Source organism: Acomys minous (genome assembly GCF_964271855.1).
Source record: "Acomys minous genome assembly, chromosome: 16".
In the NCBI taxonomy this organism is placed as follows: domain Eukaryota; kingdom Metazoa; phylum Chordata; class Mammalia; order Rodentia; family Muridae; genus Acomys; species Acomys minous.
Window position 1 is genome coordinate 18,285,217 of NC_140498.1, and position 25,896 is coordinate 18,311,112.

Genomic DNA, 25,896 nt, shown 5'->3' on the forward strand with positions numbered 1-25,896 from the left:
AAAAAAAGCTGTAAAAGATGGGAACATAGGAACTGAACTCAGGTCTTCCGGAAGAAGAGCAGCACGTGCTCTTAACCACTGAGCCATCTCTTCAGCCTTCCCTTGCTCCCAAAGAAACCTTTTACATTTGTGGAAATGGCATAAATAAATACCAATGTTTGGTGGATTGCAAAGTATATATTCTTAAAAGACTGTGTGTGTGTGTGTGTGTTGTGTGTGTGTGTTGTGTGTGTTGTGTGTGTGTGTTGTGTGGTGTGTGTGTGTGGTGTGTGTGTGTGTGTGTGTGTGTGTGTGTGTGTGTAACAGTCTCACAGGCTGGCTTTGAACTTGCTGTATAGCTGGGACTGATATTCAACTTATGATCCTCTTGGCTCCACAATCCCACAGTCTGGGATCAGAGGTCTGTGCCTCTACACCCAGATTCAATTATCTCTTTCTGAAGAAAAATGACTCATTACATTTCTTCTCGTTGCTGAATAACTTTTTTTTCCCCTTTGAGATAGGGTTTCTCTGTGTATCCTTGACTGTTCTGGATGTGTTTTGTAGACCAGGCTGGCCTCGAACTTATAGCAGTCGCCTGCCTCTGCCTTCCAAACGCTGGGATTAAAGGCATGCGCCACCACTGTCTGGCTACTGAATAACTTTTAAATTTCATTTTCCAAAGCATTTCAAGAACACAGATGTTCTTCACTTTTTACTTCACAACATCTCTGTAGTGGGAGCTGCTTTTGGATGCTGTCAGGCCACTTCTTCTGGTTGAGGCTTTGCCTTTGACTTGGAGGAAGACTCCTGATGCTCCGAGGGAGCTCAGCTCATCATCTCCTTGCTGGGTGTTTCTGCTCCTTCCTTTGCCTACAACTGGCTTCCTGCGCCATTCCCTAGAGACCAAGTTAGGGTGTGTGCTACTGTTATCCAAGTGTCAAACCGTAAGCATCTAGGATATATTTAGATTTTGAACTCACATTGCATTTGAACGTTAACTAGATGACAACAAGAAAATAAATGGTCCTCCTTTGGTTGTGAAGCAATGTCTGGGCTGAGAGCCACAAGAACTTGCAGCCAGTCCACATAGCGGTGATCCTGTATCAGATTACAGACTCTCTGACTTGCTTTTTTTTTTTTTCTTCCTTCTCCCAATGCTAGGGATGAGACCCGGGTGGCCCATTGTTCACCTTATGTGAAGAATGCTGAAAGTGACCCTATTATAGGGGTCACAAGGCCGTACAAGGCATCCTTTCTAAGAACCAAAGAGTGCTGCTTCCTGAGAAAAGTGAACTGTGCTTTGGCCAGATGGAAATCAGCCCAGCGTATGCTGAGTCCTGATGAGTCTGAGCATCAAAATTAAAAACACCCCAGAAACTTTAAATTGTAGCAATTAGATAGTGGTTGCTGCTGGGCCTAGGGACGGTTGGGCTGAGCAGCTTCTGCTGTCGGTTGACCAGGCCATCAGACAGGACTCAGGAGTAGAGTTGGAATGTCAGCTGCTGGAGATGGAAGAAGGCCCAACCTGGGGCTGGTCGGGGAGAAGGTGGATAAAGAGACTATGACTCATGCTGGGAAAAAGATTGGTGATCAAGGGGCTTAGAGTTAAATTTGATCCTATCAGCTTAGGCCTGTAGAAGTCTGTGCAAAGTTCACCTAGTGTTTCAAGATCGCGAAGGGGCAAAGGACTTCAACTGCTAATGACACTGCAGAGCAGATGTGTAAGAGCAGCACTGCCTGAACAAGGGCAGGAGTGTGTGGCTTTGGGGAAGAACTCAGCCATATATAGTGCTGCTACGGAAGTAAGCAGTTTGACAGAGTTGGATAATAACCTAAGGAGGTCTCCAGTACGGGACGGAATGGAACCATGGGGTTTACTGTTGTTGTTGTTGTTGTTATATGTGTGTGTTTTATGTAATAAAGGCTGTCCTCTAACTATGTAGTGGATGATGACCATGTGGTGAGGTTATGAATGCAACACCAGGTTAGTTTATGTAGTGTTTGGGGATAGAACCAGGGCTTTGTGCAAGCACTGTAGCTACGAAACCACACCCCAAGCCCAGTGTTTATACCAGAAAAGCATAATATGAAAATGCTGTGAAAACAATAGGAGACTAAACCATATTCTACTACCTTTTCTTATTTTTTATTTATTTATTTTATGTATATGAGAGTGCTCTGTCTGCATGTACGCCTGCATGCCAGAAGAGGGCACCAGATCCCAGTGTAGATGACTGAGAGCCACCGTGTGGTTGCCAGGAACCAAACTCAGAACCTCTGGTTCTCTGGTCCTCTGGAAGAGCATTCAGTGCTCACAACCGCTGAGCTATCTCACCAGCCCACTCTACCACCTTTTCTTTTCCTTCTTTTTTTTTTTTAAATGTTTATTTATTATGCATACGGTGTTCTACCTGCTTGTGCACTTGCACAGAAGAGGGCATGGATCTCATTATAGATGGTTGTGAGCCACCATGTGGTTGCTGGGAATTGAACTCAGGACCTTTGGAAGAGCAGTCAGTGTTCTTAAGCTCGGAGCCATCTCTCCAGTCCCGACTACCTTCTCTCTCTCTCTCTCTCTCTCTCTCTCTCTCTCTCTCTCTCTCTCTCTCTCTCTGTGTGTGTGTGTGTGTGTGTGTGTGTGTAGCCTTGGCTGTGCTGCATTTGCTTTGTAGACCAGGCTGGCTTCGAACTCACAAGAGATTTATCCGTCTTTTGTCTCCTGAGTGCTGGGATTACAAGTGTGTGACACTGGGCCTGGCTTCCTACCACCTTTTCTTGTTTTTTTTGGTTTTTTTTTTTCCGAGACAGGGATTCTCTGTGTAGCCTTGGCTGTCCTGGACCCGCTTTGTGGACCAGGCTGGCCTCAAACTCACAGTGATCCACTTGCCTCTGCCTCCCGAGTGCTGGGATTATCCTACTACCTTTTCTTAAACCAGTCTTTTTTTTTTTTTTTTGTAGGTTTTTCGAGACAGGATTTCTCTGTGATATCTTGGCTGCCCTGGACTCACTTTATGGACCAGACTGGCCTCGAACTCACAGTGATCCACCTGCCTCTGCCTCCCAAGTGCTGGGATTCCAGGCGTGCACCACCACATCCAGCTCAAGCCAGCTTCCGTGTGTGTGTGTGTGTGTGTGTGTGTGTGTGTGTGTGTGTGTGTGTGTGTGTGTTTAGACAGTATCTTCTTGTACATCCTTGGCTAGATTGTAAATTACCACGTAGCCTAGGCCGCCTTCAAACTCATGATCTTCCTTTTTCTAGCCTCTCAAAAGTGTTGCATTACAGGTGCAGGCTCCCAGTTTGGAGTTCTGGGACTTAAGAACGGGGAGTTACTTTGACTAAAGCCCATTGCTCAACTCACTGTGAGATGGGGGAGGCCAGGATATCATAACTCAAGCATGGAGCACAAGTGACTGGCAGAAGGCCAGGATTCCAGTGACCAGATGGGGAGTGTGAGTTCTCTACTGACTGAGACCCTTTAGGCTCTTGGTGGGCACCTTATGAGTACCCTATATTTAAAATTGGAACAATACAGAGAAGATTAGCATGGCCCTGCGCAAGGTTGACACACAAATTTGTGAAGACTTTCATATTTAAAAAAAGAAAACAAATAGTGTTTTTTGATTGCTTAGAAGTAAGTTTGATCGGAACTAAGATGCCCAGCTAGGCATGGTGGCGCACGCCTTTAATCCCAGCACTTGGGAGACAGGCAGGTGGGTCACTGTGAGTTCGAGGCCAGCCTGGTCTACGAAGTGAGTCCAGGACAGCCAGAGGTACACAGAGAAACTCTGTCTTGGAAAACAAAAAACAAACAAAAAAAGAACTAAGATGCACCGGAGAAAAACATCAGATAACTTCCTCTTTCTAAAATACTCAAGATGTTCGTTGAATGGAAAACCTGTGTGCTGTAATCACAGCACCTCCAGTGCCACACATCCTGGAAACTCTACGGCTGTGCAGTTGAGACTCTGGGAACCCTGCCATTTAGATTCTTCATAATTCTCAAATAACTTTTCCGACTTTGTGTATTTGAATATCCCAGAATAGCCTCTTGAGCTATAAGTTTGATGATCCAGGAAACTATTTTTAGCAAAATGAGTACTCTGTGACTGATGTTATATTTTATTTATTTACTTTTATTTATTATTTATTTATTTTTGAGATGGGGTTTCTTTGTGTAGCCTTGGCTGTCCTGGACTCCCTTTGTAGACCAGACTGGCCTGAACTCACAGAGATCCACCTGCCTCTGTCTCCTATGTGCTGGGATTAAAGGTGTGTGACACCATGCCCAGCCAATATTTTATTTTGAGAAAGACACATGTTAAAAAGATTGATAGGGCCGGGCGGTGGTGGCATATGCCTTTAATCCCAGCACTTGGGAAGCAGAAGCAGGCAGATCTCTGTGAGTTTGAGGCCAGCCTGGTCTACAAAGTGAGTCCAGGACAGCCAAGGCTACACAGAGAAATCTTGTCTCGAAAAACAAAACAAAGCAAAACAAAAGATTGATAGGGCTATGATTTGTTTGTTTTATTTTTTCTTTTAAGACAGCTTTTCTGCCCTGGCTGTCCCTGAGTTGTAGACCAGGCTGGCCTCAAACTCATAGAGTTCTTTCTTCTGAGTGCTGGGATTAAAGATGTACACCACTATGCTTAGCTTGGGCTTTGGCATTTTGAATGGAAAATAGTAGTATGGCCAACAGGGCAGGGCAGGTACAAAGCTTGTATGTAAAAAAAGAAAGTGTCAGCCGGGCAGTGGTGGCGCACGCCTTTAATCCCAGCACTCGGGAGGCAGAGGCAAGCGGATTGTTGTGAGTTCAAGGCCAGCCTGGTCTACAAAGTGAGTACAGGACAGCCAAGGCTGCACAGAGAAACCCTGTCTCGAAAAACCAAAAAAAGAAAAAAAAAAGTGTCCCAAGGCTACACAGAGAAATCATCTCAGAAAAATAAGCCCCCCCTCCCTCCCCCCCCCTCTCTCCTTTTGTAGTTTAGTCAAAGTGGAGAAGACTTCCAAAAGAAGAAAGGCAGAGAGGGTCTCAGTCTCTTCCCCTCTCCTTTAGGTAAAATACTATTCTATGGCTTTGGTTAATTGGCCTGGAACTCACTATATAGACCAGGCTGTCCTTGAACTCAGAAAGATCCTCTTGCCTCTGTCTCTCAAGTCCTGGATTTAAATGTATCTGCTCCCAGGAGAAGGTCAGTAAATCCTTCAGTTTGATAAGAGACTTTGGGCTGGGTAGCCTGGACTCCGCCCAGTACTTAATTACTCGGTTGAACCAGGACTCTGTCATAAATAAAACCACAGCCATAGGGGTTTTTCATTTCCTCATACAGGCAGGAGAAAGATCAGGGCCAAGCTCAAAAAAACAAAACAAAACAAAACAAAAAACCAAAAAAAAAAAAAAAAAAAAAACAAACCCAACTTGATTTTATTTTTTGATGTGTTGTTTGCTATATTAACCAGGCTAGCATTAAACTCTTGGGTCTAAAGGATCCTTTTTGTTTGTTTTTATAGGTGTCTGTATATATGGGGCAGAGGCAGGCACATCTGTGAGTTCAAGGCCAGCCTTATCTACATAGTTCAAAGCTAGGTAGGTTTGCATATAATCCTGCCCCAAATATCAAGGCAGAATCTCATATAGACCAGGCTGAACTTGAATTTGTGATGTAGCTGAGACTCATCTTCAAGTCCTGATCCTGTTGCTTTCTCTTTCTAAGTTCCAGGATTACGGTGTTTGCCATGACTGTCTTTTTTTGTTTGTTATTTTATTATTATTATTTTCATTTTTCAAGACAGGGTCTCTCTGTGTTAGCCTTGGCTATCTTGGACTTGCTTTGTAGACCAGGCTGGCCTTGAACTCACAGCGATCTGCCTGCCTCTGCCTCCCAAGTGCTGGGATTAAAGGTGTGTGCCACCACTGCCTGGCTTTAGTTTTTTTTTTTTTTTTTAAAGAGACAGTGTTTTTCTGTGTAGTTCTGGATGTCCTGGAACTGTCTTTGTAGACCAGGCTGGCTTTGAACTCATAGTGATCCTCCTGCCTCTGCCTCTGCTGGGATTAAAGCTGTGTGCCATCACACCTGGGTGCCATGACTTTCTTTTTTAAAAAATTATTTATTTCTATCTTATGTGCATTGGCATTTTGCTTGCATGTTATGTCTGTGTGAAGGTGTCAGTCTTGGAGTTACAGACAGTTGTGAGCTGACAAGTGGGTGTTGGGAATTGACCCTGGGTCCTCTGTAAGAGCAGTCAGTGCTCTTAACCACGGGACCATCTCTCCAGTCCCCATGATTGTCTTTCAAGTGAACATTTTGCTTAGCTTTTGAATAGCTAAGTTTTTTTATTTTTTATTTTTATTTCTTGGTTTTTTGAGACAGGGTTTCTCTGTGCAGCCCTGGCTGCTGTGCGCCACGTCTGACCTCTGAGAATATCAGTCATACACATGGTGCACATACATAAATGCAGGCAAAGCATTCATGCATATAAAATAAAATAAAACTGAAAAAAAGAAGAAAAAAATATGTAACATAAAACATCATTTTAGCCAGGCAGTGGTGGTGCACACCTTTAATCGTAGCACTCAGGAGGCAGAGGCAGGCAGATCTCTGAATTCAAGGCCAGGCTTGTTTACAGAGTGAGTCCCAGAACAAAACAAAAGCAAAAGGAAAAAGACGTCAAAGCCACCCTGGGCTACATGCTTTAGGTTTTCCTTTTCTTTGGGTTTGTTTGTTTGTTTTTTCGAGACAGGGTTTCTCTGTGTAGCCTTGGCTATCCTAGACTCGTTTTGTAAATGAGGCTGGCCTCAAACTCACAGTGATCTGCCTGCCTCTGCCTCCCAAGTGCTGGGAGTAAAACAGTGCGCCACTACCACCTGGCTAGCCTTATGTTTTCAAAGCAGTGAGTTCCAAGACAGCCTAGGGCTACACAGAGAGTCTAGCTTGTGTGTGGTGGGATTCAAACTCCAGTCTTCATGGCTTCTAAGCAAATATTAACTGCTGAGCTATCTCTCCAGGCCCTGACATACTTTTTTTTACTGAGTTCAAGCCTACAAAAGGTTTAAGGAAAAAAAAAAAAGAAAAAAAAAAGTCACAGGCTGGGCATGGCGGCAAATGCCTTTAATCCCAGCACTCAGGAGGCAGAGGCTCGCAGATCTCTGTGAGTTTGAGGCCATCCTGGTCTAGAGAGAGCCAGGCAGGGCTATTGCACAGAGAAACTGTCTCAAAAAAATTTTTTTTATTTTACAAATAAGTGAAATTTTAAAATATTTACAATTTGGAGGTGTTGGGGGGATCCAATCCAAGGCCTTAAGCCTGCAACTATTTTACCACTGTGCTATATCCTCAGCCACAAAATAACCAGTTACTGGGAGACTCAGGATTTTTCCTGCTGCAATCTCCAGGTAACTATCAGAAATGCTTTAAAGCTGACCTCATCTCTCTCCAACACTCAGCAACTCCCTGGTTAAAGTGGGGATCATAAAACAGGACATGGTATCGCTTGCCGATCTCAGGCACTGGGAGGCAGAGGCAGGTGGATTTCTGTGAGTTTGAGGCCAGCCTGGTCTACAAAGAGAGTTCCAGGATAGCCAGGGCTATTATACAGAGAAACGCTGTCTCGAAAAAGAAAACAAGTGGGGGAAATCACTATAGTTTCAGATTCTTTAATTTAACCAGGCATGGTGGGGGGCAATGCCTGCAATTCCAGCCCAAGGGACATAGAACTAGGTGCTTTAGAATTTCAAGGTCATCCTGGCCCGCATGAGATTGTCACCTCCCCCCACGCGCTACACATCATAACGTACATATCAGCATCACGTAGGTTTGCCATTAGTCTTCCAATGCACGGAGCGTGTTATCTGGGCCCTTGTGTTCAGTTCAAGGACAGCTACTATAACTGAAAAGCCCGTCATCTGACCTAAGGACCCGAGCGGTTAAAAGCTGGCTGAAAGAGTGTTTTGGTTAGCGTTTGTCTCTAACACTGAGTTTTCACGAAAAGCCAGTTAGAAAGAGAGGGACCCTCAGCAACTGGAGGATTAGCAACTGCGGGGGAGGGGGACGACGGACGACTAATAAAAAGGCTACCCGCCGGCGAAGCCACAGCCGGAAGTTCCTCCGCGATGACGAACTACAGCGGAAGTGGGCTCAACGAGTCTTTCTAGAAGTATTGTCTCACTCCTGCCTGCTTAACTTCTGGAAGGGAGGCGCTGTACAGCAGCTGCTGCGGTGGCTGGGGCTTCTCCGCGCATGCTCAGTTGACAACATCGCGTGACACAGCTTTAGTCCTCTTCCCCCCCCCCGCCCCCGCCCCCTGTTTCCTCTGCCAGGACGTGACGCAGTAGGACGTCACACGGGGGAGGAGCCTCAGGAGGAAAAGCGTCGGAGCTGGAGGTCTCGCGAGAACATTCCGTTCCTGCGCAGTTCTCGCGCTGCAGCCCTGCTCCTGTCGCAACGAGAGCCTTCGAGATCTTCTCCGCCCCCGCTACCGGCGCCTCCTCTGCGGCCGCGGAGCCGGAGCCGGCCTGAACGGCAGAGGCCCGTCTTCTTCAAGGACTCAGGCATCCAGGTGGTCGGCCGTCCGGTGCCGCCCGCCTCTCCGCAGTGCTCCGTCAGCCCACGCGGCTCGCTCTCTCTCCACGCGCCAACCCCGCCGGGTTCCGTGTGCAGTGTCGGCGGCCGGCCCTGGGCCCGAGCCCGAGCAGTAGCCGGCGCCATGTCGGTGGTGGGCATAGACCTGGGCTTTCAGAGCTGCTATGTCGCTGTGGCCCGCGCTGGCGGCATCGAGACGATCGCTAATGAGTACAGCGACCGCTGCACGCCGTAAGTGTGGGCCTGGCCGGCGGGGCTGCGCTTCATTTTTCCAGTCGAGGGTCGGCAGGAGGAGACTCCCGCCGGGTGCCGGGTCGCCCGCGGCTGCCACCTGCTTGGGAGCCTGGGCCTGCGCCTGCGCCAGGCGCGAGGCCTTTCCCGCGGGCCAAACGAAGGCTTTGAGCCGGTACTCAGATCAGCCTAGGGCACGAGTAGGAACCGATAGGGAAGGCAGGCTTGAGACCGTAGGATGGAGCCTTCTCCCTTCTTTTTTGGGAAGATGGTTTGAAATTAGCCCCAGGCCTTACTGCAGAGGTCGGAACCCTGAACACAGCAAGCGTTTAATAAAAGTTAACTTGAGCAGATTGTGGCCTCAGGACTGGGAAGCGGTCTGAGTCCCACGTGAGTGGGGGCGGGGTGGCGCCCGGAAGATGTGGAGCGTCTTGAGTATGCAGGGCCCTGTCTCCGGCAGCTAGCAGTTGGGGGTGGGTGGCCAGGATACACGACAAGAGATTTAATAAAATTGACCTTTTTCTTGGTAGCATTTCAACTTCCCCCTAATCGTTTCTGGACATTGAATTAATATTGGGTCATTCTTTGCCAAATCTGTTCACCTGTACCGTAATAGCGCTGCACTTTCCCATGCTAATGAATTCCATCCGATTGGTGGCCACAATTGTTAATGCATGACTCAAGGGCTCAACCTTGACTTCTAGAACTTACATAAAGTTAATGGGACTAGTGTAGACAAATCTGCAAGAAAGAGGCTCACTCAGATCTTGTTGGAGTAGAAGGGAGCGTACTTTTTCAATGGAAGTTGATGCCTTTTTTTTTTCTCTTAAAGGACAAATTCTCCCTTTTTCTCTTAGCGGTGGTGGCGCCCACCTTCCTTTAATACTGGCAGAGACAGGTGGATCTCTGAATTTGAGGCCAGCCTGTTTGCTGAGCTGAGTGATAGGATAGCCAGGGCTACGCAGAGAAGCGACCTCCCCCCCCCAAAATCTACTGAATATCATTTAGACAAATTTTGAAAGAGGCTGTTGTTTCTGGATTCACTTCCCCAGTTGATTGCTTTCATCTGTGTTTTTTTATTTTTAAAGGTTTATTATTTATACAATATTATGCCTGTATGTGTGCCTGCAGGCCAGAAAGAAGGCACCAGATCTCATAGATGGTTATGAGCCACCATGTGGTTGCTGGGAATTGAACTCGACCTTTGGAAGAACAGCCAGTGCTGTTAACCTCTGAGCCATCTCTCCAGCCCCTTCATCTCAAGTTTTTAATCAGTCTGTGGCAGGTTTCCTGTAGAGCAGGCTGTTCTGAAATGACTCTCTGCAAATAGCCTTGAACTCTTGATCCTCCTCCCTCCACCTCCCAAGTGTACAGGTATATATCACAGCACACAGTTTTACGTATATTTGAGGATTGAATTCAGGGGTTAGTGCATATTAAACACTACAAATAAGTTATTGCCACCCAGTCCTCAAGTTTGGTGCCACAAAGTTCTGGGACTGTTATCAAAATCATCTCCCCTTCCCCCAGTAGCCAGTCAAGCTCTGCTTCCCATTTGTCATTTTATTTATTTTTTAAAAGATGTATTATGTATACCGTGTTTCACCTACATGTACACCTGCATTGCCAGAAGAGGGCACCAGATCTCAGTATAGATGGTTGTGAGCCTCCATGTGGGTGCTGGGAGTTGAACTCAGGACCTTTTGTAGCCAGTGCTCTTAACCTCTGAGCCATTTCTCCAGCCCCCATTTGTCATTTTAAAACTAGGTTTTTTGTTTTTTGGTTTTTTTTTTTTTGTATTTCTACTATTTCTGTTTGTACTGCGTTTTGAAAAGAGTTATATTTTGCTTCTAGGCATTTTGGCATTAATTTCATATTTGATATTTCTGCTGGGTCCTCACTTTATCAAAGATGTTTTAAGCAGGCTGAGCTGCAGAATCTGGCTGCTTTATCCTCACCTGTTTAAAGTGGAACATACTTCAGCTGGGTGTGGGATGGGGGAGGAGAGACCTGACCTGAAGAAGCAGGAGGCTTGGGAAGCAGTGTTCATATTCTTCCCTTAGAGTGCCTTAACCCATCTTAGCCTTATCTGGACTGCAGCTGTGGCAGAAGTTTTGCCAGGAATTCCATTATTGAAACATTAGGAGTTGTTTTCTTTTCTTTCTTGAGACAAGGTTTCTCTGTGTAATAGCCCTGGCTGTCCTGGAACTCTCTGTATAGGAGTCTGCCCTCGAACTCACAGCGATCTCCCTGCCTCTGTTGGGATTAAAGGTGTGTGCCGCCATGCCCTGCAGGATTTTCTCCCCCTCCACACACACACACTCAGACAGGGTCTCTTCTGTGTAGCCTTGGCTGTCCTGGACTCCCTTTGTACACCAGGCTGGCCTCGAACTCACAGCGATCCACCTGCCTCTGCCTCCTGAGTGCTTTACACCACACCACACTTGGCCGGAGTTGTTTTCTTGATGGCATTCAAATTTGCATAAAGACTATCTGATTAGGTAGACCACGTGGTTTCCATAGCACAGAAGCCTTCCTTTAAGCCTTATGTTTCCCATGTATTTTCCTTCATCGTCCAAGTAATTTTCTTTCTTCCTTCTTTTCTTTTCTTTCTTTCTGTTTTTTGGACAGGGTCTATCTTCATAGCTCTGGCTGTCTTAGAACTCACTCTGTAGAACAGAGTGGCCCCAAACTCATAGAGATCCACCTTCCTCTGCCTCATTAGTGCTGGGATTAGAGGTGTGCACTACCACACTCAGCCCTGCTTTCTTTTTTTGAGACAGTGCTAGCTTTGGGGGACCTGCAGCCAGCAGCCTCTTGAGTGCTGGAATCACAGGTGTGCATCACTATGTCTGGCTGGCTTCATTGAAGTGCCCCGGGCATTTACCTGAGGCTGCAGGCAGGTCAGTGCCTTTTCAGGTTAGGGAAGAGTTGGCTTTAGATCCCATGAGCATGCAGAGACTGCTGCAGGTTTGTTTTAAGGTGAAAGTGCAAAGGCGCAGGCCCCAGTGGTGTGGCTGTGACTGTGCACCTCATTTCCAGTCTAACACTCGCAGGTGGACTAACTTGGCAAAGGCAGATGCAGCTTGATGTACGTAGCTTCAGATTGGGATTTACTTGAGCCAGAATGAGAGGAGTAGCCAGATCTTTGTATTTCTCTATAGTGTAACTGTTGGCTATGTGTTAAACACTGGCGATAACTGTGGTGAACAACAAAATAGTTTTGTCATCTTAGGCATGGTAGTGGAAAAAGACACATGCTAAACAAGAGTGTACTATTACTATCAGGTGAAGACCAGGGTGGAAAAGTACAGCATAGGGACGGTGAGAGTGTAATAGACATAACTGGGTGTGTGCTGGAATTGGAGGTTGTGTCCAAAATGTCATTTGTGACCTGGAAGGTGGGCAGAAGGCCATGGAGGGTTTGAGGAGGAGTTACTCAAGCAGAAGACCGGGCAAAGCAGTGCCTGCTCATTTTGAAGCAAGGCTTAGGGAATGGTTAAGATTTTTCCTGTAGGTTCTGTGGAAAATGAACTAGCTTCTAGCCAGGCATGGTAGCCCATGCCTGTAATCCCAGCACTCAGGAGGCAGAGGCAGGTGGATCGCTTGAGTTCAAGGCCACCCTGGTCTACAAAGGGAGTCCAGGACAGCCAAGGCTACACAGAGAAACTGTCTGGGAGGAGAAGGTGATGATCCAACTTTTTGAAATGTGATTGGCAGCGTGCCTTTAATCCCAGCACTCCTAAAGGCAGAGGCAGGTGGATTTCTGACTTTGAGGCTAGCCTGGTCTACAGACCAAGTTTCAGGATAGCTACGGCTTCACTGAAAGACTATCTGAAAAAACAACAAAAATGTGATTGGCTTGTAAGAAATGAGAATGGATGTGAGAAAAAACAAAGAAATAGATTGATAGGAAGTTGCTGTATTTGGTTTCTCCTTTTGTGATAGCAATGGGAGAGAAATGAGTAGCTTTTAAGTAAGTCTGAGGTTTTAAACTTAATGTTAATTTTTTACTTTATTATAGTGCAGTGGTGTGAGCACACTTGCCATGGCATGATTTGAGGTCAGAGGACAACTTGGGAGTTACCTTTATCACTGTGTCCCTGGTATTGAACTGTGTAGCCAAGAATGACCTTGAGTTTGTTGTGGGTTTTTGTTGTTTTTTTTTTTTGTTTTGTTTTTTGAGGACACGGTCTTTGTAACTTTGGCTGTCCTAGACTCCCTTTGTACACCAGGCTGGCCTCGAACTCAGACATCCGCCTGCCTCCCCTAGTGCTGGGATTAAAGGCATGTGCCACCACGCCCGGCTGGAGTTCCTTGAGTTTTTGATCTTTTGGCTTCCACTTGCTGAGCACAGGATTCTATGTGTATGCTAGTATGCCTGCCCTTTTCTTGATGAGTGCATAGAATAGTAGTACAGTACCAGAGGATTTGCCAGTAGTTGGTTTTTGTATATCCCCGCACCCTTGAAGACAGTAGACAGCATCTTGCTGTTTTGCTGAGTTCAGAATCATGATCCTCCAGCCTCTCCTTAGCAGTGATACAGGCATGAGCTGCTGTACCTGGACCTTTTTGTAGTAATTATAATTACACTAAGATGAAATCTGGAAATTTGTGCACTATTCTTAATTAAAAACATTTTTATCAGAGAAACCCTGTCTCAAAAATCAAAAACAAAAGCCTGATTCAAATGCTCAGAGGTTAGGGGCATTGGCTGCTCTTCCATGGGACCTGAGTGCAATTCCCAGCTCATAACCATCTATAATGAGATCTAGTGCCCTCTTTTGGGGTACAGGCACACATGCTGGTAGGATACTGTATAAATAATAAATCTTTAAAAAAAATTCTGTCTTTAGTGTCTGTGGTTGTTTGGCCTATGTGTGTCCATGTACCATGTTCGTGAAGTGCTCTTGGAGCCAGGGTGGATTTCTGATTGCCTGAGCCTGGATCTGGAGTTACAAACGGTGCTGAGCTGCTGTGTGGGTGCTGGGAACCAAACCTGTGTTCTCTTCAAGAGCAGCAGGTGCTTTCAAATCAGAGCCATCTGTTTACCCCTCCCCCTTAATTTTTTAAAAAAGATTTATTTTATGCTCTGTTTTCATGCACACCAGAAGAGGGCATCAGATTACATTACCGATGGCTGTGAACCACCATGTGGTTGCTGGGAGTTGAACTCAGGTCCTCTGGAAGAGCAGCCCAGTGCTCTTAATCACTGAGCCATCTCTCCAGCCCCCCTCCCCCTTAATTTTTCAAAAAGATTTATTATGTATGCAGTGTTCTGCCTGTATGTACACCTGCACACCAGATTTCAGATGATTGTGAGTCATGTGGTTGCTGGGATTTGAACTCAGGACCCTTGGAAGAGCAGCCAGTGCCATCTCTCTAGCCCCCCTTAATTTATTTATGTAACTTTATGTGTTTGTGTGTGTGTATGTGCACTTTGAAGATTGGAGGACAGTCTGTGGGAGTGCAGTCCTGTTTGACTGAGCTATCTTTAATTTAGGAGGGACAGATCTTGCCTTGTTTTGAGACAGGGTCCCTCTACATAGCTCTGGCTGTCCTGGGAACTCATTAGACCATTGAGAGTGTTCTCAAACTCACAGCGATCCACCTGCCTCTGCTTCCTGAGTGCTGGGATTAAAGGGGTAATGCCGCCATGTCCAGTTCAGGAACTGCAGATCTTAGAGTCTTAGTTGTTTGGTTTGTTTGACAATAACTCTGTTGTTTTCTAGTTTAGGCTTAGCCAGTAACTAGAGAGTACTCTTTAAGGAGTATCCATTACCAGGCAAGTTGAAGAGACTAGTTGTTGAAGAAAGTGAGTTAGAGTAACATTTTCTTTAATGTGCTACTAAGTTCTCTGCGCACTCAATACTGTGACCCTGTGTTTAAGGATCCCATGCTGCTGTAGTTATTCACTTTATCCTGTTGAAATGCATAAATATTTGGGGAGTAGTATCTCATCTAGAAAAGCTAGAGCAAGTGTTCTCTACCTGAGAAAAGGGATACTGTTTGTAGGATTTGCAATTTAGAGCTTAAGTGTGAGTTAGTTTCCTATAGTGGCAGTTTGTAATTTGGAATGGCAGAAAAACACTCTCAGGCCTGTGATTGTGTGACTCTTCCTAGGGGTTTGTGCAGGATTGACTTGGTGTCCTGGATTGCACATAAAACACAGTTGCACATAAAATAAGGGCACAGATGCTTGTGGTCTGTAGCCTAAAAGCCCTGATTTTGGATTCTGGGGTTGCTGTGAAAAGCACTTAGATGAGTTTTTCATATATAGAAAATTACGATGATCAAATACAAATAACTTTAAAGAAAGGCATCTAGATTTTAGTGGACAGCTTGGAAAGTCAATTTTCAGAGTAAACAATCTGACATTTGTGTATGAAACCTAGTCTGTATGGCTTTTTTTTTTAAAGTTGTAATAGATGACATGAGCCCTTTAGAAGTGGATAATCAAATTAGTCTTTAGCAATGCAATGAGATATATGCTGTGATTTCCCCCGGGGTCAGATAAGTACATTGCATTCAGATGAGTAGCAGGAGTTGCTCAGCTGGAAAGAAGCCCATAGCATTTGGTTGTAGAGCCGCAGCAGCTTGCCCTTCCTTGTTCAAGTCACCCACCATGTTGATAGCGTGGAAATCCTGCAGGTCTCAGTAGGTGGTGTTGGTACAGAGTTTATATTAGTAGTGTGATAACAGCAAAGGATGTTTAAGATCCTTAGACAGGAGTTCAGACTTAGGGGTTAATTATTGTATTGTGGCCAAGAGGAATCTTTCATTAGTGACATGCTTTTTAAGAAGGTGAGGACTTAAAAAAGAAAGTGAGGACTGTTCATACTGTTTCTGCATACACCAAAAAAGAAGATTGAATAACTCAAGCTCTAAAGGCATTCTTCTCTCTAACCTCCATCCCCACCCCTGACAGGGTTTCTCTGTGTAGCCTTGGCTGTCTTGAACTTGTCTTGTAAACCAGGCTGGCCTTGAACTCAGAGATCTGCCTGCCTCTGCCTCCCTGAGTGCTGGGATTATAGGTGTGAGCCACCTTGTCCAGTCTAAAAGACATTCTTAAAAATTAAAAAACTGTGCTGGGCAGTGCTTAATTCCAGTGCTTGGGAGGGAGAGGTAGTGAGTTTCAGGCCACCCTGGTATATAGTGAGTGACAGCCAAGTCTGCATATAGAAACTGTCTCAGAAAACCAAAAAGGAGGCTGGGTGTGGTGGCAGCACTTGGGTGGCAGAGGTAGGTGAGTCCATGACTGCCAGGACTACAAGAGGAGCCTCGTCTCTGGAAAAACAACAACAACAAAAAAAGTTGAATTAATAAGGCCTGGTGGCATACACCTTTAGTCCTAGCATTTGGGAATTTGAGGCTAGCTTGGTTGATTTAGTTACAGGACAGCCAGAACTTCATAGTGAGGTCTGTTTCAAAACAAAAACTAAGAACAAACTAACTAAAAACAAAACAAAGCAAAACCAAAAAACACCAAACAACCCCAAATAACAACCAACCCCTCAAAACAACTTAAAACTTGCGCTTATTTATATTATGTGTGTGTGTACATGCACACGCATTGTCACAGGCCCATGGCCGTCAGGCTTGTGGGATCAATTCTCTCCTACTGTGTGGGTCCCAGGGCTTGAATTCTATTTGGTATCAAGCACATTTACCAGCTGACCTTTCATCCTCTGTGAAAGACATTCCTTTTTGCTCTCTCCTCTCAGAGGCCTGTATGAAACCTTAGCACTATTAAGGTAGATAGAGACTTTAAAAGAAACATTAACCTCATGTAGAACAAGTATTCCAGGGTTCTCCTGCTGGCTTCTGAGAGCACCAAGCAAAACATTCGTATAAATAAATTAATAACATTAATTAAATATATGTGATAAAGTGTTCTGTATCAGGTTGTCTAGAGCAGTAGTCACAGGCCACACATTGAATTTTTGAAGTACTGGTGATGCAGTCGGAAGAAATGAGTTTTATGTATTATTTAAATTTAAATAAATACAATTCAAATGGAGGCTGCACTGTCAGCCTGTCAGGGGTGGGGATGGAGGTTAGAGAGAAGAATGCCTTTCAGAGCTTGAGTTATTCAATCTTCTTTTTTGGTGTATGCAGTTGGGGTTGGCTTGGAATAACAGAGGCCTTAGGTTCCACACGCAGGAGTACGGGATATGTTTGTTGGCAGTTGGTTTTGTCTTGAGGGTAACAAGCTACTGAGTAGAATAAAAATTATGCCAGATGGTAGCAGTACAGACCTTTAATCCCGGCAGAGACAGGTGGATATCTTAGTTTAGAGACCAGGCTGGTCCACAGACTGAGTTCTGGGACAAAACAAAATGAGCTGTTCAGTAGGAACAGTGCCCTTTTTTTTAGATGTAGTCATAACTTAAAAATGAACTTATTCTTTAGAAAACTATTCCTTGAAGATTTTATGTATATATACAATGGCTTTTTGTTTGTTTTCTTTTTTATTATATATAATGGTTTTAAAACGTAATTGCCGTCTCTTCCCCCCTAACTCTTCCTGAGCATGTATTCCCATATTCTCTCACCCCGTCTTTATCTCTCACAACCCACTGAGACTAATGACTGCAATGTATGCTAAAGCATTGCCAGTGCACCTTCAGTTCATGGCTGCTGGTCCTTCCCCCCTCCCACCATAACTTGAAACTAGGACGTCATGTAACCTCAGGTATTTTGGTCAAGTCTACCACTGTACTGCACCTTCAGCTAATTTATTCTTTGACCGTTTGATGGGGGTGTATAATATATTTTGGTCACACTTGCTTCCTCCCACTCCTATGATGTAACACTTTTGAGGTTAGAGTTTGAACAAAGGGCTACAGAAAACATGGAAGATGAATAGCACTGCTCTACGTTGGGATTGTGGTCTTACATTGCTCAGAAGTCAGATCTGGTGATTGTAGAAAGATGGAAGGTTGCCAAGGGTTAGGAGAGGCCACTTTTTTGGAGTGGGGTTAGTGGAGTAAGATTGCTTGGACTATCGTTTAAAGGGCAGTATGTGGCCTGTGAGATTTGTGATTTTTACTTTTATTTTTAAAGCTTGGCACTTTCATTTAAAAAAGGAACTACCTTTTATCTAGGCCCAAACAAAAAGCTCAGGATTCAGAGAAAAGTTCATGAGCTCGCAGGATGTGTTCTATCTGTCATGGGGCAGTACAGCACCTCTGAAAGGTGGGCTTAAAGGTTCTTAGCCTCTGAAGCCCGGAAAGACCTTATTTCTCTCCAGTGGGCTCCCTGCCCCCAGTATGACTTAATACATATATTTAAAGACTTATTTATTTATTATGTATATAGTGTTCTGCCTGCATGTATACACCAGAAGAGGACACCAGACCTCATTATAAATGGTTGTGAGCCACCATGTGGTTGCTGAGAGTTGAGCTCAGGATCTTTGGAAGAACAGGCCTTTGAGCCATCTCTCCAGCCCATGACTTAAATATTTTAATGTCTGTTTATTTTGTGTGAGTGCTATTGAGAGTGAATAGATGCCATGGTGTCCATGCAGGAGTCAGAAAGCAGCTTGTGGCAATCAGTTCTCTTCCACCTTGTGGGGCCTGGAGATTAAACTCGGGTTGACATGCTTGATGGCCCCTCTAGGGCTCTTAATTTTGCTGAATTGGAAGATGTAGGTCTGTGTTGAGGATTAGAGAAGGTCAAAGCTGGAGTGTGAGGTACAGAGAGAGGATTTAGAGTTCCAAGTCCATCACTTTCAGACCCTAGATGAATAACTTTCTAACACTAATGGCCATTTCCCACTTATTTCCTCTCTGATAAATGGGGTAAGACAGGATGCTTCTGAGGGTAAATGGGACAATGCAGGAAGTTAGCAACCAATAAAGTCACTGTTAGCAAAGTGGGAAAGACGAGGAAGCCAGTTACTGGAAAGGGAAGTGACATATGAGCATAAAGGGAGCATGACCTGGGTCTAGGGGTGTTAGCTTGCAGAATGGAAGTCTAGGTAACAAAGGCGTCAATGAACTCCCTAGCCTACTTTTAAACACAGAGGGTTTTGTTTAAAATCTACAAGCAGGTTTCTGATTTTGCTTTTTAAAAGCAGCAGCAAAGGGGGTTAGAGTGGTGTGCATCAGTGGTTAGGAGCACACGCCAGTCTTTCAGAGGATGTGAATTCAATACCCAGCATTTACACCTTGCATGCAGCTCACAACTCCAGCTCCAGAGGATGTGACATCCTTCTGTCTTCCTTAATCATATGCAGACATATATGGGTATGCATAAATAATAGTAAAGATAAGCTTTAAAAAATATCTCAATGCAGTATATGTACATTCACTTGGAAAAGCGTTCAGGAGGTGGGAATGAGGTTTCTTGGCAGTATACTGTTGAGACTGGAAGCTAGTTCTAAATAAATTACTCTTTGCTCAGACAAATAGGGTAAGAGTTATTTACTGTTACTTTATATGTGTGAGTGTTTCCTTGTGTGGAAGATGGATGATGGGTTGGGTGGTGGTGGTGTACACCTTTCATCCCAGCACGTGGGAGGCAAAGTCTGGCAGACCTCTGAGTTCAAGGCCAACCTGGTCTACAGAGTGAGTTCCAGGATAGCCAGGACTACACAGTGAAACAGTCTCAAACCCCCTGCCCCCACCAAAAAAAGATGGCTGATGGTGAACTCCAATGTGGATGCTGGGAACGGAACCAGACGCTTTTAACCACTGAACCCCAGTAGTTCTTATAGACTTAATTTTGAAGCTGAGCTGTGTTAAAAAACAAGACTGGTCTGAAAAGGGGGTGTGTGGTCTGATATGGGAATGTGTTGCTTTGTATTGGAATTTGAATATGTGATATGGAAGGTTAGGGTGGTAGTTCTTACTGGTTTTCTCTGTTTAGCCCTGTCCTGGAACTAACTCTGTAGATCAGGCTAGCTTTGAACTCAAAGAGATCTATCTGCCTCTGCCTCCCAAGCTAAAGCTGTGTGCTGCTACCACCCAGCTACCCCCCCCTCCCCCGCACCCCCACAGGGTTTCTCTGTGTAGTCTGGTCTTTCCTGGACTTGCTTTGTAGACCAGGCTAGCCCCAAACTCATAGCTATCTGCCTGAGTGCTGGGATTACAGGCATGCGCCACCATGCCTGGCTAGGATGGTAGTTCTTACCCTGTCCACCTTTCCTCAGTATTTTAAACAGGTAGCTATCACATAAGACCTCATCCTAAGGTAGTCTATGTCATGACAGCTTTACACAGTAGGAATGTAGAGGTTGTAGAAATGTCATATGCTGGTAAAATACATGGCTTACACCTCAAACCATAGACAAGCAGCACTACCTATTTATATATTTGTGTGTGTATGTGTTTAATAAAAAGAGGCCACAAATTTAAGGGGAGTGGGAAGGGCATGGGAAGAGTTGGAAGGAGGAGGGAAATGATAATATTTTAATTTAAAAAATTTCAAAAACCACGTGGTTTTAGGTGATAGTTGGAAATTTTTCATATGTATTATAGTAAGGTCTGGTTTCTAAATGTTTGTTTTTATCTTCTAGGGCTTGTGTTTCTTTTGGTCCTAAGAATCGTTCGATCGGAGCAGCAGCTAAGAGCCAGGTACAACGCCCAACTGTCTTCCCTCCTGAAATGACTTATTTTTGATTGTTCTCTTTAGTCAGCACCAAAGCCCTCTTTTTTTATGTACTTGTAGGAAATGACAGCAGCATACAATATATAATGCAAATTGCTACTGTATGTTGTTGCCTGGATATTTTTCTTTATGCTCCAGATTGCCCTACAACTCAATTTGTAGCTTAGGCTGACCTTCAATTCAAGATCTTCCTGCTTCAGCATCCCATGTGCTATATGCCAGTGCACTCAGTCTGCATAGATCTTTTAAAAGCAAAGGGTTGGCTGGGCATGGTGGTGCACGCCTTTAATCCCAGCACTCTGGAAACAGAGGCAGGTGGGTCTCTCTGAGTTCAAGGCCAGCCTGGTCTACAAAGAGAGTTCCAGGACAGCCAGGGATATTACAGAGAAACCTTGTCTTGAAAAACCAAACCAAACCAAACCAAACAAAATAAAAGCAAAAGGTTGTTAATTTTTTTGTATTTTAAATGCTCTTTGAAGTCTTTTGTGCTGGGTCTTTAATCTTTCTCATACCTAAGGTTATTGTAATCAGGCTCCACAAGAAAAGACAGTAGCCCTGAAGAGGCTTAGTAAAGACTTGCCATGTGCTTTGTCAGCCGGGTCTTGATATGTTTGTTTGTTTCTGAGTAACCAGAGCAACTAAAGCTCAGAACCTGTTACCCTGAATGTCTGAGGTACCTATAGAGTTAAGGTGGTCCATGTTTGACCTTGTTCCAGGTCAGTCTAGAGCAGCAAATGTGTGAGTAGCTTTTTTGACGAGGTAGGACCTAAAATGAGCCTAGATGGTGCTGCTGGGGCTTGGGAGATGGCTCAGTGGGTAAAGTGCTCTTCTCAGAAAATGAGGCGCAGTGGAAGGAACCTGACACCGACTTTATGTGCACACAAAAGTCAGAGAGCAGTTTTTTGCCTGGGGATGGATGGATGCATGAGGCCTGGGTGGTTTGTTTTATAATCCTAGGACTTGGGTGTCTTAGGGTATCTATTGCTGCAACAAGGCACCATGACCAAAAAGTAGGTTGGACCCAGGCTTGGTGACACATGCCTTTAATCTTAGTGCTGGGGAAGCAGAGACAGGCAGGTCTACAGAGAGAGTTCCAGGATAGCCAGGGATACACAGAGAAAGCCAGTCTTGAACAAACAAACAAACAAACAAAGGAAAAACCAAGTAAGTTGGAGAGGAAATGGTTTATTTGGCTTATGCTTTGACATCTCTGTTTATGTCAAAGGAAGTCAGAGGAACTTAAGCAGGGCAGGAACCTCAAAGCAGGAGCTGATGAAGAGGCCATGGAGGAATGATGGCTTACTGGCTTGCTCAGCCTGCTTTCCTATAGAACTCAGGACTACCAGCCAGGGGTGGCACCACCCACAATGGCTGGGTCCTCCCCTATTGATTACTACTAATTTAAGAAAATTTTATTTGTGTTGGTGTTTTGCCTGCATGTTTGTCTGTGAGAGGGTGTTGCATCCCCTGGAACTGGAGTTACAGTTGTGAGCTGGGAATTGAACTCAGGTCCTCTGGAAGAGGAACCAGTGCCCTTAACTGCTGAGCCATCTCTCCAGCCCTACAGCTGAATCTTACGATGCATTTTCTCAGTTGCTGGTCCTTGCTCTTGGATGACTAGTTTGTGTCAAGTTGACATAAAATCAGCCAGTACATGGAATCAGGAGGATTACTACTTCTGGCTTATCATTGGCTACATAACAAGTTTAAGGCCAGCCTAGGACAAACGAGTAGAGACCTGCCTCAAAGAAAAATGGTGCTTTGTTTTTTTTCCCCTTTGGTATTTCGAGACAGGGTTTCTCTGTGTAGCTTTGGCTGTCCTGAAACTCGCTCTATAGACCAGGCTGGCCTTGAACTCACAGCGATCCACCTGCCCCTGCCTCCCAAGGGCTGGGATTAAAGGTGTGCACCACCATGCCTGGCTCTTATTTGAGTGTTTCAGTATTTTTTTCCTTTTTTTTTCTTTGTTTCTTTTCTTTTCTTTTTCTTTTTTTTTTTTTTTTAAGACAGGGTATTTCTGTGTAGATAGATGAGGCTGGCCTGGAACGCATAGAGCTCCACCTGCCTCTGCCTCCCAAGTGCTGGGATTCAAGTTTGTTGCCACCGTATCTTGCTTGTTTCAGTCTTATTTGTAGAGAATTATGGAATAATTTGGGGGGCAGTTGATAATAAATTTATGTTTAATCTTAAATGGTTCTATAAATTTTGTCAACGGATTTGTTTGAAACTGCCTTCCCTACTGAACAGTTAGTGTATTATGCTGGCTACCTAATTCTGTGCTCAAGAATTGATTGATGTACTGAGTTTCTGTTTCAGGCCAGGCCTGACTTTGGAGGCTTCACTGGTTTGGCTTAGATGGAAAGGAATTGTGTAGAGAGCCTTTTCTCTCTGTGCAGACTCCTTGCATCTCTTGTGCTGTGAGTAAGAAGAGCACACATTCATCCTGGAACTTAAAATGTCCACCACTATTCCCACTAGTTATGGTCTATTCTAGAAAAATTAGGAAATGTATCTAGAAAAGTATAGGGATTATAAAAGTCACTTGTTCAACCATTATGGAGAGAAATGACTGTTAGTTACCTTTATTATTATTACTATTTTTTTTTTTTATTAAGCCCAGGACCTTGTGCATGTTGTGTGCCTATTCTTCCTTAGCCTCACTTACCTTCCCCCCACTCCCCTTTGGTTTTTCGAGACAGGGTCTCTCTGTGTAGCCTTGGCTGTCCTGGACTTGCTTTGTAGACCAGGCTGGCCCTGAACTCACATCGATCCACCTGCCTCTGCCTCCCGAGTGCTGGGATTAAAGGCGTGTGCTACCACGCCTGGCACCTCTCGTTACTTTTTGAGATTTATTTTTCTGTGTGTGTGTGTGCGCGCGCCCACAGAGGTCAGAGGTATTGGGTCCCCTGGAGTTGGAATGACAGGTGGTCGTAGGCAACTGATCTGTGTGCTGGCAATTTAATTCAGGTTCTCTGGAAGAGCAGTACTTGCTCTTAACCACCTGGCCACTTCTCCAGCCCTCTTTTGTTCCTTATCCTTGTAAGCATCTAAAAGTGGTTTTTCCCCGTAGTTGAGATCATACTATATAGACACTTACAAAGTATTAACCTTTATAGTATTTCAGTATTTGGACATAACATAGTTTATTTCACTTCCCTGTTAAGAATAGTTAGGGCCCCCCCCCCCCCCCAATAAAATAGCCTTTGTTTTGCACATGTACTCGTGGTAATTTTTCTTCATGGGCTCTGTGTGTGTGTGTGTGCTCTAGAGATTGAATCCAGAGTGGTATTCGCGCTAGGGATTTGTTTGACTTCCTGTATCTCCAGCCTATGCTGTCTGTTTAATGAGAATTTATGAGTTAAGTATTTGTTCCTGAAAAGTTTGAAGCATAAATTAGTAGTTTATAAGTTAATATTCATTTTCTGTTAATATTAAAAGTTTAGGAACAGAAACTATTTAAGTAAGTGCAGACTGATGGAGAGGGAAACCATCCTAGATGGTTGTCAGCCCTGCCACTGAGACCCACAGAAACCCCTGTTCTCCTGTTACTTCATTCAAAAGGTTGAATGACTCAGGAGGCAGAAGCATGCGGATCGCCACCTTGGTCCTCCAGAGCATCCCAGGACAGTCAAGGCTAACACAGAGAAAACCTGTCTCAAAAAACAAAAACAAAACACCCCAAAACAAACAAAAGTTGAATGTGTAAAGAAAATTGAAACTTGGAAGAATATGTTTTCCTCATCTCTTATTAATTAAACGGTTTTGGGGGGTGGTGCATAAGCACTTTAAGATTGTTACAGAAAGATATATAGATGGTTTAGTGAATTAGCCAGGTTCTTTTGTCTCATAGCAAAGAGTTTTCCCCAGGGACACATGGTAAAGGACTAGGTTTATTAAGAAAGAGAAAGTACTCATAAGAATGGGAGCATGCCAGGCACCTGCCTGTTGGGTGTGGTCTTCTTTTCTCCTCTTCTCTTTTTTCCTTCCCTTCCTTTCTTCTGATTCTGATTCTTTTTTTTTAAGATTATTTATTATGTATACAATGTGCTGCCTACCAGAAGAGGGCACCAGATCTCATTATATATAGATGGTTGTGAGCTACCATGTGGTTGCTGGGGATTGAACTCAGGACCTCTGGAAGAACAGCCAGTGCTCTTAATCTCTGAGTCATCTCTCCAGCCCTCTGATTCTTCTTTCTCCTCTTTGTAATTCTTTTTCTTTCTAATTTCTTCTGCTGCTTCTTCCCCTTCCTCATTATGTAGCCCTGGTTGGCTTGCACCTTCTCAATGGACTTTCTACTCTTGCCTTCCCACTTGTCATACCCCACTGCGTGGCTCTATAGGAACATTTGTGACTTACAAAGATCGTAACTAACCTTAGGCTATTGAAAATTGAAAACCGAGTGATTTTTCTATGCTATTCTCTCTACTAGGTAATTTCCAATGCCAAGAACACAGTCCAAGGCTTTAAAAGATTTCATGGACGTGCATTCTCTGATCCATTTGTGGAGGCAGAAAAATCTAATCTTGCATATGATGTTGTGCAGTTGCCCACTGGATTAACGGGCATAAAGGTAAGATTCTGCAGATAACTGTTATGAGGCAGGATTTCATCAGCTCAGTTTGTATCTAGTTCTGCTGAATCTGTAATGAAACATTGTCTACACGTTTTTGTAAAATCTAATATGGATGAGTGTTTTGTCTGCATGTATGTTTGTGCACTATGTGTGTACCTGGTGCTCTCAGAGTTCAGAAGAAGGTGGCTGGATTCCCTGGGACTTGAGTAAGAGATCGTTTTGAACCCTTATATAATGGGTACTAGAAATTGAACTCCCATCCTCTGGAAGAGCAGACAGTGTTCTTAAGCCCCTCAGCCATCTCTTCAGCCCCAGCTGATAAAGGCTGGCAGTCTTTGAAAGACTGTGATGGTTTGGGAGCTATTGATGGTGCTATTCCTTTGCATTGGAAGCCTGGGGAGTCATGTTAACTTGATCACGTCTATTTGTGGTGTTCACGGAGAGCTACCATTCCAAGATGATTTTAGAGAAGACTTGTGGAAGAGCAGGCCAGAGAATAACTTTAAAGTTATTAGCCAGGTTTATGTCTATAGTTATGTCAGTAGGACTGAAGCTGCAAAGAGATGTTCTAGGGGAAGAATGATTTTTATCTTTGTATTTGGAACATTACAGAAGAGTCTTTGGAGCAATAGTGACCCCATCACGTAACACTAAGAGGTTGTGATTTGTGTTGTTTAATGTACCTGCATCTTCTACAGTGGAATAAAAGGAATCCAGGCAAATGAGTATAAGAGCGGATATTTGATGTGTTGTGTTTTTGTTTTTTGAGACAAGATCTTATTTTGTAACCCAGGGTAGTCTTGAACTCACCTGCCTTGGCCTCCTGAATGTTAGCTGCCATCCTCAGCTGAATGTGGTATTTGAGACCAAAACAGTTGTAGAAATAAGAATCATGAGATTCTTGGCTAGAGGTG

At 44.4% G+C, this 25,896-nt stretch overlaps 1 protein-coding gene across 2 annotated transcripts in view; it reads left to right on the forward strand.

Moving 5' to 3' along the window:
- Window positions 1-8,364: 8,364 nt before the first annotated feature.
- The window catches only part of HSPA4 (heat shock protein family A (Hsp70) member 4), a 44,078-nt gene continuing 26,546 nt past the window's right edge, over window positions 8,365-25,896 (forward strand). The window contains exons 1-3 of one of the 2 annotated variants that reach the window (XM_084762420.1): window positions 8,365-8,790; window positions 20,315-20,372; window positions 24,839-24,979. In XM_084762420.1, coding sequence (XP_084618546.1) covers window positions 8,684-8,790; window positions 20,315-20,372; window positions 24,839-24,979 — 306 coding nt within the window. In that variant the 5' untranslated portion in view covers window positions 8,365-8,683. The remainder of the gene's footprint in view (window positions 8,791-20,314; window positions 20,373-24,838; window positions 24,980-25,896) is intronic. The other variant, XM_084762419.1, reaches the window with a different exon arrangement.